Source organism: Panthera leo, chromosome E3 (genome assembly GCF_018350215.1).
Source record: "Panthera leo isolate Ple1 chromosome E3, P.leo_Ple1_pat1.1, whole genome shotgun sequence".
NCBI lineage: Eukaryota > Metazoa > Chordata > Mammalia > Carnivora > Felidae > Panthera > Panthera leo.
The window spans coordinates 5,060,835-5,080,337 of NC_056694.1; the positions used below are offsets into that span (position 1 = coordinate 5,060,835).

The 19,503-nt window shown below is 42.2% G+C and overlaps 1 protein-coding gene across 5 annotated transcripts in view; it reads left to right on the forward strand.

Annotated features, from left to right (window-relative positions):
• Positions 1-2,714: 2,714 nt before the first annotated feature.
• Positions 2,715-19,503, forward strand: part of EIF2AK1 (eukaryotic translation initiation factor 2 alpha kinase 1) — a 30,796-nt gene continuing 14,007 nt past the window's right edge. For 2 of the 5 annotated variants that reach the window (XM_042922509.1, XM_042922513.1), the window contains exons 1-10: positions 2,715-2,904; positions 9,131-9,289; positions 12,042-12,175; positions 13,295-13,332; positions 14,058-14,157; positions 14,686-14,766; positions 15,858-15,957; positions 16,758-16,815; positions 17,093-17,414; positions 18,627-18,738. In XM_042922509.1, the coding sequence (XP_042778443.1) occupies positions 2,787-2,904; positions 9,131-9,289; positions 12,042-12,175; positions 13,295-13,332; positions 14,058-14,157; positions 14,686-14,766; positions 15,858-15,957; positions 16,758-16,815; positions 17,093-17,414; positions 18,627-18,738 (1,222 nt within the window). In that variant the 5' untranslated portion in view covers positions 2,715-2,786. Of the gene's footprint in view, positions 2,905-9,130; positions 9,290-12,041; positions 12,176-13,294; positions 13,333-14,057; positions 14,158-14,685; positions 14,767-15,857; positions 15,958-16,757; positions 16,816-17,092; positions 17,415-18,626; positions 18,739-19,503 lie in introns of those variants that run through there. The other 3 variants (XM_042922510.1, XM_042922512.1, XM_042922511.1) reach the window with 3 other exon arrangements.

Below are 19,503 nucleotides of genomic sequence, written 5' to 3' on the forward strand. Positions count from 1 at the left end.
CTCTCTTTGCGTCTATGTTTGCAACTATAAAATAGGATAATTACAGCACTTAGCTTGTAAATTTGTAATGAGGATTGAGTGAGTTAATATTTGTGAAAGCACAGAACAGGGTGAAGGAGTGGAATTGACACAGTGCTCAGTAAACATTGCAATTATTATTATTATTATTTTAATGTTCATTTATTTTTGAGAGGGAGAGAGACAGAGGATGAGTGGGCAAGGAGTAGAGAGAGAGGGAGACACAGAATCTGAAGCAGGCTCCAGGGTCTGAGCTGTCAGCACAGAGTCCTACGCGGGGCTCGAACTCATGAACCGTAAGATCATGACCTGAGCCGAAGTTGAATGCTTAACCGACTGAACCACCTAAGCGCCCCTGCAATTATTATTTTGTTACTACCATCAAAAAACCTCTGCGACCTATGCTGTGTTGTTTTCAATGTTCATGAGAAGACATGTAGACATACACATATATACGTATCCTTGGGCACATCTGGAAGTGTCTAAAGAAAACCTCAATGGAGATTAAATTACTGGATCTTGGGTATGCGTCATTTGACTTTACTCAATATCACTAAATAGCTCTTTAGTGATGTATGATAGCTCCTTTTCCTCCACATCCCCAACCACACTTGGTATGAAAGACTAATTTTGCAAAAATGACACCTTGAAATGATATTTCGTTGTTTAATTTGCCTTTACCTGCCCCTGGTGAAAGTTGTGTGTCTTTTTCTATGTTTATTGGCAATTTGGGTTCCTGTCCAGTTAGTTGCATATTTAATATTGCATGTTCATATGCTATATCCTGTTTCTATTTTTTAATTTACAGGCAGCCCAGATACACTCTGGACACGGAATAAAGGTTGACCCTCATGTTTTAGATATGGACAAATGGGTGGATTGTGTGCTACCTAAATGAATGAAGAGAGGTAGTGGGAAACAAATTTTAGGAGAAATATCAAGAGTTTGCTTTCAGAATTTGAGATGCTTTTGAGTCATCCAAGAGAAAAAGTCTGTGCTGCAGAGATACATTTGGGAGTTGTCAGCCCACAGATAGTATGCAAAGTGATAGCAATGCATGTGGTTATCTCCTGAGAGAATGTGGGGTGACATGACAAGAGCAGAATTATGCTTTTGGAGGGGGAGAGTCCAGAAACTGATACTGAGATCGAGGGCTAGTAAAATAGAGAACAACTCGAATTTTTCTAGAAAAACTAGGTATCATGGAAGACAAGAGAGGAATGTGCTCCTGCCTAACCCCCCATTTTTGTAATGGCTGCATCAGGTTTCATTGCAAGGGTGTACCATAACTGCTCTTCTTCTTGGAATTTGGATTTATTCCAGTGCTTTTCTATTAAAAACTACACTTTGATGAACACTCTTATAGATTTATCTTTTTTCACCACTCTGATTATTTCCTTTGTATATACTCCTGCATGTAGGTTTAAGAGTATGCCTATTTAAAACTTTTCACTTTAAGTTGAACATGGTCTTCTAGAAATGTTGCTTTCATTTATATTCCTACCTGAATGGGTTTGCTGTTTTCTCCATTCTGGTGGTGGTGGAAAGTGGCAAGAACTCAATACTGCATACCGACTTTTTGATTGGTTGTAAAGTGTGCCATTGTAAGTGACTCAGTCAATTACACTGTCTTCTAGTCTATAACTAGTGTTGTGATTATTAAAGTTTAGCTGGATCATTTTGCTCATTTTTAACCTGTTCCTTAGAGTAAATTTCTGAAAGCAGAATTGATGAGTCTAAAGTATTTGTATTTTTAAATTTGTGGATACATGTAGATAAATCAACAGGGCATGGAAAGAGGCATCCCCAATCTTTGGTGGGAGTTATTTGGAGAACCATATCCAAATTGATTCTATCAGGTTGAATGCATCCTGTATGACTTCGTAAGAAAACTGTGCTCAAGTAAAATTCTTAAGCAATACCACTTTTACACATTGCACTGGGATTGAGACTCAAAATCTGAAAGGCTTTTTAACCAACTGCATAATCTGATCTGAGAGCCAAAACCAAAAATTATTTCCAGGAGCACTGTGTTGGCAACCAAGTCATCAGAGACATCTCCAGAGGGCAGAGGATTTTTGAAGCTAAAAGCTTCAAATCACAGTCAATGCAGTGTGGCCATGGGATCACTTGGAAAAGGCAGCCTCAGGTTTGAAAGTATTTCCGTTGGAAGTTCAGTCTCAAAAGCAGCGAAGTTTTTGCTAGGTTGGATACAGTTTGGGATTTCCCTTTTTTGTTGTTAGTCTAACGGTTGACCAAAATAGGTTCAGTTCTTGTTGAGATAGGTCTTGTAGATGCTTTTGATTTTTTTTTTTTAAACACATGACAAATAGTATTGCATCCGCATTAAGTATGTATTTGGATTAGAATCTGCAGGCACAGGATTCTTACACTAGCATCCGAGTCTTGGCGTGAGATGTCAACACCCTGACTTGTGTGCGGGTACTAAGGTCTCCAGGGCGGCCGGGAACACAGGTGGAGGACCCCCGGCGTAGCGAGAACCCAGCGCCCACAACCTACGGACCTCCGCGCGAGGACCAGCCCACTAGGGCGCCAGCGCCAGACCAGCCCATCCTTTCCCCTAGGAAAAGGGGAAGGGCGGAGCCTGAGGTAGGACCCGCCCGCGCTGGCGGCGCGCGGGAGGCCGGGGCGGGTCTTCCGTCTTGCGAGGGGCTACTTCCGGATCCGGTGGCGGAGGCTGGTGCGGAGTGAGGCGGTGTGGTGCTAGCTGGCTGGCGGGTTGGGCAGCTGCCCGCGCGCTGCGGGCGATGCTGGGAGGCGGCTCCGGGGCCCGGGAGCGCGAGGCGGAGGGCGACGGGGCGGGGGCTGTTCCTGCGCCGCCTGCCATTGAGTTCCCGGCCGACGGCTCGGACCCCAAGTATGATGGTGAGCGACCCGGAATGCTGCGGCGGCCCTCTTCTTGCACCCATCCACCTTCATTCCCGAGCGGGCAGGGCTGCTGCGAGCAGCCCCGAGCTTCGCCGCAGCCCTGGGGCGAATTCGGCTGGACCCCGGCCCAGCGACGGGGGGCGGCGGGCGGGCGGCACGGGTAAGGTAAACATTTATTGAAACGAGCGTCCCCGACCCACTGGTTTGTTTACGTTTCTGTTCCGTGGTTTCCTCTTTGCGGACTCGAAGTCCTTGGTAAGGCTTCGCTCAGGCTGCTTTCCAGCTCTCGAGCCCTGTGGTTTGGTCAGACGTTGAGAGTGAGCTTTGTAAACTACTAGACGGAGATTTTGCGGACCTTATACGCTTAACAGTTTGGGTTAAGCGTTTTAGTTTGTAGTTTCTCACTGATAAGGGAGCTGAAGACTTATAGTGGGGCCGTATGGAAATCACCCTATTCGGTTTAAAGAAAAACAATGCCTCAAGGTTTTTGGGGGGTGAAGGACCTTTGGTTACTAGGAGATACAGGGTTAAACCAGGCAAGTTATTTTATAGTGAGAGGTACTTAAAACATTGACTCTAACCACTTCAAAGTGTCCACTATTTTATTGAAAGTTCTTAGGGTCTTTAATTACTACCAGTTGTTTTGGCAGTTTTTAAAATTAAATTGTGCTATCAGGAATGAATACATTGATTCAGGGAGGTTTTTAGTTTACGGTAGTTAGGATGATTACAGGGAATACATGCTCAGTTTAAGCATGAAGCAAGTATTAACATGTTGCAGTGGATTTGAAGGTGCAAGTCAAGTTGAAAAGATTCATTTGCTTCTAAAGTCCTTCGAACTTCACCCAAATACTGTCTATAATTCTTGACCCTAATGGGAGACAAAAGCAGACTGTGGTTGTAATTTTAGTAGGTCCTTGACAGAATAGTTTTAAGAGAACTATTTTTTAATGAACTGATTTTTTCACATGAAACCTGGTGTACTAAGGCAGCACAATATTAGGTGAAGTGTTATGTCAGAGGAAAAGTCCCAGCTGTAAACATGCAAGTCTGTGTTATCTGTAACATTGTGATAAGGTTTTCTGCAAAGGAGAGATTATTTTTGAAGGGAGTGATCTTAGATAAGCTTTGGAAAACTTCTACTAGGTTACTAACAGTACTGTTGTGTTTACATATTGCCTTTTCTTCCAAAGAGGCCCAGAATATCCAGACATAATTTATCATTTTACGTGAAAAGTAAGGTCTATGGAAAATAATTTCATTTTTTAGTAGACTTAGAAACAGAACTGTTGCAGAATTTCTTGAAGGTCATCTATATGGTGTGAGGTGGTCACTCTGCCAGTTGATGGTAGAGTCAGAAAATTCAGAACCTAGATGTAACTCTATAACCTGTGTTCTTCAGCCGTCTGTTATGTGGGGACCAACTTTGATCAGTTACTGCATGCCCCCCCCCCTCCCCCGACCCAGCATGCCCTAGAAGGAGAGCAACAGTAAGCCCATTGTCAGACTCACTGGTTTTCTTCTTTCATCTGACACAAGTTTTCCAGAATTTTTGGCTCAGATTAATCCTTCAGGTTCCTCCTTCATTTAATAATGGACCATTTATTAAGATCATACTTGTCTGAGGAGCCTGAAGGAGGTGATCCTTTTTTCTGTTTGTCTACTCACCTCCTACTTGGCAGAATTCTAGAACTCTAATTCACCTAGGAGCTCATACTATTTCTTATTCTTTTTTATAAGAGGACCTGACCTCATCTTTCCTATTTCCCACTTAGATCTTCCTTTTCTACTTAACCAGGATTGAAGCGGGAAGCATTCAGTGTCAGCCTTCATTGCCTTTCAGTTTTACTCCTTCCTGCGTCTGAGTATTTGTCCACCGGTCTTTTTTATAGTTGCTATTTTCTTGATTTAGTTAGTTCATTTGACTCCACTGATCAGTCATTTTTTTTGTTTTGCTTTTTTCTTATTAAAAAGTAGAACTTGGGGCACCTGGGTGGCTCAGTTGGTTGAGCGTCTGACTTCGGCTCAGGTCGTGATCTCGTGGTTCATGAGTTTGAGCTCCGCGTAGGGCTCTGTGCTGACAGCTCAGAGCCTGGATCCTGCTTTGGATTCTGTGTCTACCTCCCTCTCTGCCCCTCCCCCGCTCACGTTCTCTCTCTCTCTCTCTCTCTCTCTCTCTCTCTCTCTCTCTCTCAAAAATGAATAAATGTTAGGGGCGCCTGGGTGGCTCAGTCGGTTAAGCGGCCGACTTCGGCTCAGGTCATGATCTCACGGTCCGTGAGTTCGAGCCCCGCGTCGGGCTCTGTGCTGCCGGCTCGGAGCCTGGAGCCTGTTTCAGATTCTGTGTCTCCCTCTCTCTGACCCTCCCCTGTTCATGCTCTGTCTCTCCCTGTCTCAAAAATAAGTAAAAAAAATGAAAAAAAAAAAAGAATAAATGTTAAAAAAAAAAAGTAGAATTTAATTATTGTAGAAAATAGGAAAGTATGAGTATAGAGAAGCAGAAAATTCTCCTAACCATCATTTCACCATTGTTGACAATTTGGTATATTAAAAAAAAAATTTTTTTTCACATTACAGTGTGTTTTAAAATTATAGAAAAACCTAAAGAAGAAAATTTAAAAACCACAATCTGATCACCCAGAGATTACCGTTTACATTTTGGCAAAGCTAGAGACAATTTATTCAATGACTTACATTTAAAACTATTGTTGGTCGGCACCTGGGTGGCTCAGTTGGTTTATTGTCCGACTCCTGATTTCGGCTCAGGTCATGATCTCAAGGTTCGTGGGATTGAGCCCTGTGTCAGGCTCTGCGCTGGGCATGGAGCCTACCTAAGATTTTTCTCCCTCTGCCCCTCTCTTGTGTGCATGCGCTGTCTCTCTCTCTCAAAAAGTATTGTCAAAGATCTCATGAACGTGTTAAAGATTTCTGAGTTTGTCCAAGTAGATAAACATTTAGAGAAATAATTCAGAAAAATTTAAGGAAATCAAGGAAAAAGGAGAAAGTCATCTGTACTCTCATCCCAGAGAACTCACTGCTAACAATTTAGTGTGTTTGTTTGCAAATATTAATGAGGGCTGCTGTAAGCCAGGTGGATTCCTAGATAATAAAATCCTAGATACTAAGGATCAAACAGGCAGACTGTAAAACAGCGTGTTCACTGTAATTTCATTTCTTGTACAAATTCTATTGATGTATGGTTGAAAACAGAAGGGGCAGAGATTTTGTTCTTTCTGTTGTGTATATATATATTTATATAGCTATGAAATAAATGCATTTTTATTTTTTTTAATTTTTAATGTTTATTTCTGAGACAGAGACAGAGCATGAGTGGGGAGGGGCAGAGAGAGAGGGATACAGAATCCAAAGCAGGCTCCAGGCTCTGAGCTGTCAGCACAGACCCCAATGTGAGGCTCGAACTCACAAACTGTGAGATCATGACCTGAGCCGAAGTCGGTCGCTCAACCGACTGAGCCACCCAGGCACCCTGAAATAAATGCATTTTTAAATTATGATCATAGTATGGTAAACCTTTTACATTCTGCTTTTTATCTTTTTTTTTTTTTTTTTTTTTTTTAATGCTTATTTCTTAGAGCAGGGAAAGGGCAGAGAGTGGGAGGGAGAGAATCCCAACCAGGCTCCTTGCTGTCAGCATGGAGCCCGACTCTGGGTGCTATCTCACCAACCGTGACATCATGACCTGAGCCGAAATCAAGAGTCGGACGCTTAACCGACTGAGCCACCCAGGCGCCCACAAAAGTCTTTATTGATACCTGATTATTTCCTTAGACTACATGTACAGAAGTAGGATTTGTTGGGTTAAAGAAATAGGTAAAAAAAAAAAAAAAAAGTTTTGATACATTTTGATAAAATGATGACCAGAGAGGTTGTGTTGGTTCCTATGGAACTATCTTGTCTCACCTTCATTAGTATTACTGTTTTATAGCTTGCTCCTTTGACTGGATAATGGACTAATCATGATTATCTTTTTATACACCATCGTTTCCAACAGCTGCATAATATTGTTATATATATATATATATATAACTTACCTAGCAGGTTTTCAGTATTCTAAACAGTGGTATGCTAAACATCTTATATATTTGTTGTGCCTTGTTTACTTATTTTCTTGGTAGATATTTCCAAAATCTAGCGTGAGGCCAAATGTTTGCACATTTTGAATTCTGTATTTATTGCTAGAAGTTGCAAGCACTTTTACCCCCTTGTGTTGAAAGTGTTTGCTTTTCTGTATCCATAACGATACCATGCTTTAAATTTTTTTTAATGTTTGTTTATTTTTGAGAGAGAGAGTGAGCACAAGTGGGGGAGGGACAAAGAGAGAGTGAGACACAGATTCTGAAGCAGGCTTCCGGGTCTGAGCTGTCAGCACAGAGCCTGATGCAGGGCTCGAACTCACAAACTGTGAGATCATGACTTGAGCTGAAGTCGGACACTTAACCTACTGAGCCGCCCAGGCGCCCCTTCAGACTTTAAAAATAGTTACCGATCTGATGGCAAATTCTGGTACCATAGTTATTTTAATATGTATCTCATTAGTTACTAGTTAGGTTAAACCTATTTGAATTTTATCTGTGCTTCATTTTCTTACTAGCTTATAAGAGCTTTATATAAATTTATTATCTTTTTCTTGTCATCTATAGTACAGATCTGTGTATTGTATCTGAACGTGTGATTCAAGTTTTAACTTTAAGATGTCTTTACATAGAGAAGTTTTTACATGGGCACATTTTTCATTCTTTCCCTGCCCCCATACTTGGTTAAGTTTTCTTTTAAAACGAATAGCACATCTGTGTATGCCGCAGGTGTTCTTTTGGTCTCCTTACAAGTCAGAGAGGAGATTGGTGATGAAGTCTGGACTTGAAAACTGACTTCTCGAGGACCTTTATAGATTATAGAGGAGGGTGGAATAGAATATTTGAAATGGGGAGGATTTTTAGCAGGTGTAGGATGTATGGTCTCTGCTTCTGCAGGGCATTTCCAATTGAATGGGTCCACAGCTCTTGAGGGTTTGAGAGGTCTCATCTTTTCTCTAACAGCCCCTCTTACAGTTTTCACTCCCATTAACGCCTCCATCCTCCTTTTCCTGGTGTTGTATAGTTGGCCAATCCATTTCTTTCTTGACATCTCTGGGACCTGTTCTTTCCTCCATGTTTTTTCTTTCATTTACTCCTTTACTGGGCTCTTGACTCTTGCACGCCCCTTCCCGTCTATGTATTACGTGTTTCCAGAGCAGTTTCCTCAAACATTTTTCCTTCTGACTGCTTTTGGCCTGTTCAGTAACATATTAGTAAAGAGTAAGTGAGAACTTACAACCTTCAACTTCAAGTGCCAACTCGTTCATCTGCTTGGTCTTGTGTAGTGGAAAGAGGATGGGCTTAGGGCCCCTGGGTGGCCCAGTCGGTTGAGCGTCTGACTCTTGGTTTCAGCTCAAGGTCATGATCTCACAGTTGGTGAATTCGAGCTCCGTGTTGGGCTCTGCGCTGAGTCCATGGAGCCTGCTTGGGATTTTCTCTCTCTCTCTCTCTCTCTCTCTCTCTCTCTCTCTCTCTCTGCCCCTCACCTTCTCACTCGCTCTCTCTCAAAATAAATGAACTTTAAAAAAAAAGAAAAGGGAAAGAGGATGGGCTTGGGAGTTATTCTGACCTGTCTGCTTATAAGTTCCTTAACCTCTGAGATCCGTAAAGTGAGAACGGTGACACTTCCCTCCCACTGTTTTGTGAGGATTGAATGAGCTTGTGCACATGAAGCACCTGGTGTACACGTAGTGCATGCCCCAGGTGGTTTCCGTCCTTTCTCCCTTGCCCTCTTTCTGCTGCCAAACTCCCTTCTTTATGCCTAGGCCTCGGCTGTCCTCTCGAAGGAAAGAAGCCATCTCGTTCCCTCTCGTTCCCTCTCGTTTGCTTGAGTGTTGAGTTATTCACCTACCTATTTCTGCCTTTGCACATCTCATTACTACCAAACTCCCCACCCCACCCTCTCCATCCCCCCAATGGCATCCTTCTGCTAGTCTTCCAACTTCCAGAATTCAACTCAAAACTCAGTTCCGGTAAGTCTGTCTTGATTAACCCCACTGGGCATAACTACTGTTTTGTGTTTTATTTCCTTAAATGTAAATAGTTTGTGTTGCATTAATTAGATTCTGCTGTTTTGTCATTATGAGATATGTGTACTGTTAACATTTTTTTCCTCTTTTAACTTTTAGAATCTGATGTCCCAGCAGAACTCCAAGTGTTAAAAGGACCCCTACAACAGCCGACTTTCCCTTTTGCGGTTGCAAACCAACTGTTGCTTGTTTCTTTGCTGGAACACTTGAGCCATGTGCATGAACCAAACCCTCTTCGTTCAAGACAGGTGTTTAAATGTTAGTAAATCTTGCTAAATAAGCCTTGCAGAAATACTGTGTTGTTTGATGTTGTGGGTCTGAGAAGCAGCTGGTATATAAACATTTGAAATAGGTATTAATAGTTTCTATTTCTTGAATGTATTTTATATTCTTCTTTGGGTAATTGCTAATGAATATTGTCATTGAGGAGCCCAAAAGATTAATAACCATATGATCGTGTGTATTTAAACAAATGAAAGATAGTTTTTTTGTTTCTGTAACATGTTCCTTCATATAATTTTTGAAGATCTGTCATGGTATGGTTGCTGAGCAGGTAAACGAAAATCACAGCTACTCATTCTGGAGTAGTTCTTAACCAGAGCCCTGGAAGAGCTGCATGCCGTGTTGTTGAACAGGAAACTTTTCCTCTACGAGCTGGATACTTCTGACACCCAGTGTGTGGGTATTTTCCCGTGCTGACCAGTTCTCTGAAACCAGCTGGGTGTCCTACAATTCAATTCAGTTCTGATACTACTTGGAGTTACTGTCAGTTCCCACAGGTTAAGGGCTCAGTCCCAGACTGCCTTCATTTTGGATGCCAGTTGGCAAGTAGTGGGTCCCCAGTGTCCTCAGGTTACCCGTACTTGTGTCCAACTTGGCCATAAATTGTTCACTGTAAAGGGTCGACCTCTCAGGTTTGATAATTTGCTATAATGGCTCACAGTAGTCGGGGACACACTTCTGCTTACTGGTTTATTATACAGTAGAGGGTACGAGAACAATACAGGTGAACAGCCAGCTGAAGAGGCACATGGGATGAGGACCAGTAGGATCCAGCGTATGGGAGCTTCTTTCTCCATGGAGATGGGGTGCCTCACTCTGCTGGTAGGTGGATGTGTTCAGCCGGAAGCTCCCTGGATCCTGTACCTGAGGGATTTTTATGGAGGCTTCATCATGGTGGCATGATCAGTGAACTCAATCTCCTGCTCTTCTCTCCCTGGAGAATGGAGGGGTGGAGCTGAAAGTTCCAAGCTTCTAATCAGGGCTTGGTCTTTGTGGTGACCATTCCTCATTTGAGGCTGTCTGGGGGACCCTCAGTCGTCTCATCAGCGTAACAAAGACACGCGTCCCTCTGGAGATTCCAAGGGTGTTAGAAGCTCTTGTGTCAGGAACTGAGGTCGAAGACCAAATATTAGAACAAAAGATGCTCCTCGCCCCCTCAGCACTTGGGAAATCGCAAGAATTTTAGGAGCTGTGTGAATTTTAGGAGCTAAGACCAAGCATGTTTCTTATTATACCACAGTGGTTGGAATGTTTATTTTTATTGCTGCCATAGGTTATGTGTATGAGAAACTTGAGCCCCCCCCCCCCCCCCCCAAAAAAAAAAATGAAAAAAGAAACTTGAGCCCAGAAGTGAGCAGAATTACGGGTTATGATGTTTCTGGTCCAGCTCATTGAGAGCATTGTGGCCTCTTTAATAGCTCCAACCAGCCACAGATTCTGAGGATCTTTTCTACCGAAAAAGTCTAAGTCTTGTTTAGTGTTAGGAATCCTCAGACTTACAGATACCTTTATGCCGTCTTAGAACGGAATGTTCTTAGTTAACGGCAGATTATTATTTTGATGAGCTCGGTGGGACATGAAAAATGTACGAGTGTACACTTATTTTTTTGAATGAGTGGTGGGGAGGTGGGTTGTACAAAAGCACGTGTTCTGTAGGCTCCGGAACATTGGTAGCTGGGGATTATTGTCTTGAGCTCATTGAATAGAAAAGCAGGTTATAACCACCTTTAAGTAGTAATATTGTTCCTAATTAAAGCAAATCTGAATCTTGCTGATTTTAAGATATTTTTGAATTCCTTTTTAGGTGACTGAACTTTTATTTTTATTATTATTTATTTATAATTTTTTTTAATGTTTATTTTTGAGACAGAGAGAGACAGAGCATGAGTGGGGGAGGGGTAGAGAGAGAGAGGGAGACACAGGATCCGAAGCAGGCTCCAGGCTCTGAGCCGTCAGCACAGAGCCTGATGTGGGGCTTGAACTCACAAACCGTGAGATCATGACCTGAGCCGAAGTCGGACGCTTAACCGACTGAGCCACCCAGGCACCCTCACTTCCCCAGGTGACTGAACTTTTAAATAAAATATATTTAAAATGTTTTTGATGTTATTCCATTAGTTAATAATCTAATGAAATTACCCATATAGAAAGAATATTCTCTATGGGGTGTGTGTGTGTGTGTGTGTGTGTGTTTATGAAAAAATAAAAGCCAAGCACTTCTGTAGAAACTTCTTTTTCTGAGGAGCCTGGTATTGTGACTTCAGACTTGACTTTCCCCCTGGTATTTGGTCTTGATGCACATGTGCTCTTTGTGGGTTAGAGAGGGTCCATAATTGAGAACAACTTTTGTTCTAATAACGTTTTCACTTTGCCTCTGTTCGGACCTCATTGCCTGTCAGCAAAAGGAGATGTGATGTGTTTGAATGTCAGAAGGCTAGTAAATTTACGTTTTTTTCTTGCCTTTTTAAAAACAGCTTAGTACTTTACCAACCATCCAGGCACGGTAAACAAGCAGGTGCTCAGTATCTAATAAGCAAATGTAGATGTGTTCCTAATCGATGAGTGACGTTAGAGGCTCAATATCCAAATTGTAATGTGTATAAAGATAACGTTTTTCTTACAGAGGTTTTGTTTTTTTTTAATAGAGGCTATTATTACTCTTTAGTCTCTTTAAAATTGTCATCTTATTGATGGCCTTTCTAATAATAGTTTTCCATGTTCTTTGTAGTGCTTTGTCAGACCTTTATCAAAATGGGACTGCTGTCTTCTTTTACCTGTAGTGATGAGTTTAGCTCACTGAGACTACATCACAACAGAGCTATTACCCATTTGATGAGGTCCGCCAAAGAGAGAGTTCGTCAGGTAAGCGCTGAAATACACTTCATATATGACAAAAACATTTTAATTTCAAGAGAACTGTATTGTAAAGCATTATGAAGTCCTGATTATAATACGGGTTTATGAAAACGTTAACCTTAATTTATCCAACAAATATTTATTGAGTGACTACTATGTGTTAGGCTGGGATTCGGGCAGCAAACCAAATAGACAAAAACACCTGCCCTCATGGAGCTTATGTTCTTTTTTTTCTTTTGAGATTATGTTCTGATGAGGGGCAGTCAGCAACAGCAACATAAAAATGTATAAAAATAAATAGGGCGTTACATGGTGGTAAGTGTTAAGGAGAAAGCAGTGAAAGGGCTTAGAAAATGTGAGTTATATATAGAGTGGCCAGTTACTTAGGTGAGGAGCCCAAGTTGAGTATGAGCCGTGCACCTGTCTGGGGGAAGAGTGTCCAGGCAGAGAAACAGTGATTCCCGAGGTGGCAGTGTGCTTGGCTCACTGGCAGCCGTGTGGCTGGAGTATAGGCAAGGGGAGAGTATGGAAGAGGTAGGGAAGGAGGGCAGCAAGATGGACAGATGGGGTAGGATCTTGAGACCGTTTTAACATCTTTGGTTTTTACTCCGAGTAAAATGGGAAGCATTACAGGATTTTGAGCCAAGGAGTGACATGATCTGACTTTCGTTTTAATGGACGCCCCCTGCCCCCAGCTGCCGTGTTGAGAATAAATGGAGGGAGGCAAGGGTAGCAGCAGGGAGACAGGTGGTCATACAGGGACAGGAAGGGATGGTGGCTTGGAATGGGTGGTAGCAGTGGAGATGTGAGAAGTGGTCTGTTTCTGCATGTATTTTGAAGGCAAAGCTAGAGTTATTTGCTGATAGAACTCCTTGGTCAGTTCTCAACTTTGGCAGTGGATGGCAAGAATATAGCTTTTTAAGTAGTGATCTTTTGGTTAAGAGAGAAGTGTTTTCAACCGTAAACCCCTCGGTGATATTGAAAACGCCAGAGTGTTTTTCTTTCTTGGAATGTCGTTTGAGCATTTGAGACTGTTAATGTGACATGAATCTCACATGAATTTTGTGAGATTCCTCATTCCATGAACTTTTCAAAATGCTTTTAAAAGCAATTGTCTAATTTTAGGATCCTCGTGAGGATAATTCTCATATCCAGAAGATCAGGTATGTGTTAAATACTTCTGTGATTGTGCAAAGAGTAAGCTCTCCAAAATAAATTAAGACCTTATCCTGAATTAATCAGAAATTAGTTTGGGGATTAAAAATAATGTAGTTCGGGTAATTTATGAAAATTAAAATCTTTGTTCTGAGAAAATAGTTACTGCTCCAAGATTTGTATTACTTCTCATTCCCACTCCCTCTTTTGTCCCCCTCCACTCCTTTTTCTGTGTGGATTCCATAAGCCCCACCTTTATTGAGGGCACTGACACCCGGTCTCTGTCAGCAGAACAACATTGAATTTTGGTTGTATGTAGGAAATGCTAGTTTAAAATCTGTAATTGGTCTCATTAAGAAATTTAAATAGGTTTGTTACTGAGCTCAGCTAATCAACTGCTGCTTGTTAGTTATCCTTAGGATTCCTGCTTTAAAACATTGATAATTTCTAATTGGAATGCTAATTACTGGTAACATACTTGATTACTTGATTAATGATCCCTTTCCTGTCTTTATTTTTTCCCCACTCGCTGTCTGTATTACATGTTGATTTGCTTAGCAAATATTTTCTTCCTAGAGAATGAAAAGTGTCATTTTGGCTCATCTTTTCAAATCATCATAATTTAGTGATAAGTAAGGTTTGGTAGGTTAATAATACAATGAACGTGAAATATCCTAGATGCTTGAATCTCTCGTGTTTTGATATTGATCGGTTGTTTGTATTTTGCTTTTAGATCAAGGGAAGTAGCCTTCGAAGCACAGACTTCACGTTACCTAAATGAATTTGAAGAGCTTGCTGTCTTAGGAAAAGGTGGATACGGAAGAGTGTACAAGGTTGTTTCCCACATCCTTGTTTTGACCTCCTACTCTGAATAAGTGCATTTTGAGAAGTTGTTCTCGTGATTATTATTTAAAGCGCTCAAAGGAAATTCCTGGAAGTCATGTAGGCTTACTCTTCGTTGAGATCTGTCATTTATGGGGAAGTCAGCAGGCTTTAACCTTTTCCTAACCATACTGGTGGTTTAGGCAGATTCCAGAAACTATATTAATTTTCTTGAAAACGTATCACTGAAGAAAGTTGTGGTATTGTATTTTGGGCCTTACATAGTTTTTTTTGCTAACATTCCCATTTTTCAGACCTAGAGTCTCTAGGAGGTGGAGTCTCACTATAGTTTGGAAGCTTCTAGTCTGGCTGGCTATGGCCGACTTCCCTGAACTCTTTACTATTAAAGAGGAGGCTTGTCTTTCGCTTAATTTTATCTCTTTAGCTAGTTTGGATCCTGAGCTCACGTTAAAATAAATTTCTCTGTTCAGTTGGAATTTAATGGCACAATGTACTTTCTCTTTCCCTCTACTTTTTAGGTCAGGAATAAATTAGATGGTCAGTATTATGCAATTAAAAAAATCCTGATTAATGGTGCAACTAAAACAGACTGTATGAAGGTATGGTTTTTTAAGTGTATTTATTTTGAATAGTTGAGTGTTTAAGTCCTTTTGAAAGAGTTATGTGTGTGTGTGTATTTGGCAAATACTAGATGATATGGGGGCTTTTGGGGGGGAGGGGTTTAAGTTATTTAAATTCCAGTTAACATACAGTGTTACATTAGTACAATATAGTGGTTCCACAGTCCCATACATCACCTGGTGCTCATTAGGCTCTGATACTTACATATTTTTTATTAAAAAAATTTTTTAAAATTAATACTAGGTGTTGTGGGTTGCCGAATTTACTGAGTGAGTTACAGTAAAACAAACATCAAAACTAAATTTTTATTTGACTTAATTTTCTTTTAAGTTTATTTTGAGAGAGAGAGAGAAAGTGCGAGTGAGGGAGGGGCAGAGAGAGTGGGGAGAGAGAGAGAGAATCCCAAGCAGGCTCTGCACTGTCAGTGCAGAGCCCAGTGCAGGGCTCGATCTTACCAACTGTGAGACCATGACCTGAGCCCAAACTAAGAGTCAGACTCTCAACCGGCTGAGCCACCTAGGCGTCCCTGACATAATTTTTTATAGACGCTCCTGATTGACCACATTTCAGGAGCGTTGCTGGGGAAATTAATTTTTAAAGTAAATCATTCATATACAGTATAGCTTGTTATGAAAATAGGAGTTCAGTTCAGGTTCTGGTCTTCCCCCTGACATGTTGTATGGTCCTGGGCAAATGACATAGTCCTCTAAGCCACTTCTGTCTCCTGTCCTTGACGTAGTGACTGCCGTGGTTTTATTTACCTTCAGGGACTGGATTTACTCATAGTATATGTGCTGCCGAAGCAAGCACTGGACTTACTGGTAGTAGTAAAATGAGAGAATGAATATAAATGGGCTCTGTAAAGTATGAAGCACTCGGTACGTGTACGTTATTTTGTCGCTGTGACAATTTCATTTGTCTCAATAATATTACGATTATTTTAACGTAGTTTAGATTTCCTGTTCAGATGGATTTCGGTTGTTTTGCTCTGAAACAAGTGGTATTTTGGTACGAGGGACAGTTAGTCAGCTGTCCGTGAAAGCCAGATCTAAGTGTGTTTCCTCTGTAGGTACTGCGGGAAGTGAAGGTCCTGGCCGGCCTTCAGCATCCTAGTATAGTGGGCTACCACACTGCTTGGATAGAACAAGTTCACGTGGCCCAAACACAAGGTAAGCAGGCACACACGATGTAGCTGAAGGGTTGGCAAACTTCGGCCCGTGGGCCAGACCTGGCCCACCCCCATTTTTGTGCATCCCCTGAGCGGAGGGTGTTTTCTTACATTTTTAAATAGTTTAAAAGCGATCAAAAGAAGACTATTTTGTGAAAGTTACCTGAAATTCAGATTTCACATCAATGAGCAAAAGTTTGCTAGGTCACCGGCTCATTCATTTGTGTATTGTCTGTGGCTCCTTTTGCACCACAACAGCAGAGCCCAGTAGTTGGGGCCGAGACCTGGAAGACCCACAGAACCTACAGCAGTAACTCTCGGGTCTTCTGCAGGAAGTTTGCTCCCTGCTGCCCCTTTTGGGCATAGTTGAATAGCTCTGTTTCTACAGTTCCTAAAATGAGCCAGGCATTTGAATAAGCTTGTTATATTTTGCCAGAAGGTATTGACATTTTTAGACTTGTGGTCCCATTTGCTGTTATTTTATTTATTAAAAACTTTTTTTTTAATGTTTATTTGTTTTTGAGGGAGAGAGCGTGCGCGCGCAAGCGGGGGGGGGGGGGGGGGGCAGAGAGAGAGGGAGACACAGTATCTCAAGCAGGCTCCAGGATCTGAGCTGTCAACACGGAGCCCTACATGGGGCTTGAACTCACGAGCTGCGAGATCATGATCTGAGCCGAAGTCAGACACTCAATTGACCGAGCCACCCAGGTGCCCCTCATTTGGTGTTATTTTAGCTCTGCCTTTGACTATGACTTAGAAAGCTAGGCTGCTTGAAGATATGTTTTTGTTTCTGTCTGACAGATAGAATTTCTATTCAGTTGCCATCTCTGGAAGTGATCTCCGACGTGGACAATGACAGGTGTGTGCACTGGTGTTTAGTTTGACAGGTTAAGGTATAACCTGCCCTGAGTTGTCTTTGTCTTTTTCCTCATTTTCATTACAAAATGTTAAATTGTTTCCTCCTCTCAGCCATTTCTTGTCAGTGTTTTCAGTAAATGTTGCTCCTAGAGAGATTTGATGCAATTTGCTTCAGGAGTTTACCAGTCAAGATTCTGAGGGCTCAAGGGGAGAGCTGAGTTACTCTTTATCTTTTTTTTAAGTTGGTTTTTAGCTTTACTGTTCTTTTTTCCTTCCAGAAATCAATATGTTAAAACCGATGAAAGTAACAGCTCATCCATTATCTTCGCCGAGCTCACCTCAGAGAAAGAAAAGTCCTTAGAAGAATCTGGCATTGAAAATCAGAATAACAGATTGGTGAATTACACCACCAATGCAGTTACAAGAGACGCCAGTGAATTTGAATCATCCAGTTTAGTCCAGGGAAATGGTTTGGCCGATTTGCCTTCCAGATCGATCGTCGAACATCAGCTGCCACTTAGGCATCATTCCGACTTAGAAGAGAATTTCACATCCACTGAGGAATCTTCGGAAAACTTAAGTTTGTTGGGGCAGACGGAGGTAGGTAACTTTCCCAGAACCTACCGAAGATTTGATGCTCACCCATAGCAATTATGTCAAGGACTGTGACTAGCTGTGGCCTCTCCCTGCCCCCGCTGACTGCTCACCTTGCCCTCCCCCGTCTCCCCTCTCGCCCTTCATCTGCTTTGGTCAGCCTCTCCCCTCCACGTCCCCCCGCCTGTGGCCCTTGTGTTGGGTCTTCCCTCCTTTGCTTAGTTAGCTCCTACCACTCCTTTTCAGGCCTTCTCTAGATCTTCTCATTTGTGCCCCCTGGAATTGGAAGCATCATTCACACTTTTTGTGTTGTGTGTTAGCATCATGCTGCACACATATGTTTATGCATAAAGGTTTTCTGTATTTTGCAACGTGACTTTAGGAGAGAGGAGAGGAGAGATCCCCAAGTCCGTTTTCAGGACACTCATTAGGGTCACACTTATATGTTGGTGAGACTCCTGCATACTCTCACTGGTGTTGAGAATTCGTGTTTAAAAAAAAAAAACCTTAAACATTAACAGAATCTACATACAGTCCCGCATGCTGGGATTACAGAGCTGTATGCCAGCTGTATGTATGCATGCACGCAGAATTAATTCTCGTTGTCCAGGACCATGTGGCTCTGTGCATGTGCTTTTCACGAAACACAAAACTTTGAGCGGAGTCCTCCGAATCCAAAGGAGTTGCGTGTGAGGGACTGTTCATCAAAACCATTTCGTTTCCCTGTATTACATTTGGGGGATTTTCCTCGGCACCTAAATGGGCCCTAGCAAGCTTAATTTTTGCTTACCTTTTCCTTGAACAAGTTATTTATGGACCCGGTGAAGCCACCACAGTGCGTATACCTTGAGGTATACAGAGAGTTGAATACCACACAGCCATTCTTTGACATGGTGTCTTAGCTTTGGAAACTGTTTGTGTTGTGAGCAGACCACATAGCCTCAGCCCCCCTGCCTCCGTGTCCCATTCAGGAGCTGCTCCCGTTCTCCTACCGGGCCTACTCCTGCCCCCTTGGGTTATGACACACCGTTTTCGGTATTCCTTTATGTCTCTGTCTCCTTCACTCGACCCTGGGGCTTCTTGGGTAGACACGTGCTTGTCGTCTCTTTCCTGAGCACTTAGCCCCGTGCTTGACCTAGAGTAGGCAGGTGAGTATCTGTTGACTGAGTGATAGGAGCAAATCGTGCACAGGTGGGAGCCAGCTGTGTCGCCCCCCAGGTGCAGTACCACCTGATGCTGCACATCCAGATGCAGCTGTGCCAGCTGTCTCTGTGGGACTGGATAGTCGAGAGAAACCAACGGGGCCAGGAGTACGTGGACGAATCTGCATGTGAGTACCGTATGTATCTGGAAACATTGGGCTGGGAAATCAAGACACGGGTGGTCTTCCGCTGTAGGAACTACCTCCGTGTGCTTTAGGGGAAAAACATCACCTTTTTAACATAAAGAAACAATGGTGCTTATTTCAACATTTTTTAAGAATGGTGGTCTATAAAAAGAGAGATGTGGTTTCTTGATACCTAAGCAGTAATACGCTAGAATTCAGGTTAATGCTTTTGGGCAGAAAAGGTCTTTTAGAATCTTTGCAAGGAAATTTAAATATTTGTGTTATTTTTTGGAACATGACACTGTGATACTCTTGCAAAATTACACCCTTAAAGAAATCCTTACAGAAGGGTAGGGGGTGAAAAGTTTGTCTCTCTGAAGATCCAGATCCCCTTCCTTCCTCTGTAGTTAGATATCCTCTAGAAATACTCTGTCAGGCTAGTAATTTCTAAAATTACCATCACACTGGTTCTCAACTTGTGCCGCACATTAGAATCACCTAGGGAGCTTTCAAAAAGGTGTCGTTGATGAGAAAGAATAACTTTAAGGTGGAGTAAGCCGACCAACATGACTTTGGCTGGTGTTCAAGGTCAGCATCTGCAGTGAAAACTCCTATTCATAGTGTGTGCCCTTGAGAAGGGGTGATGAGAGGGGCATTGTGTGTCTGGAGTCTTTCTCCCCAAAACCCATAATGCCATCTAGTTGTAAGAAAACATCAGACAAATCTCTGTCTGAGCATGTTCTACGAAGTGTCTGACCAGTACTTCTC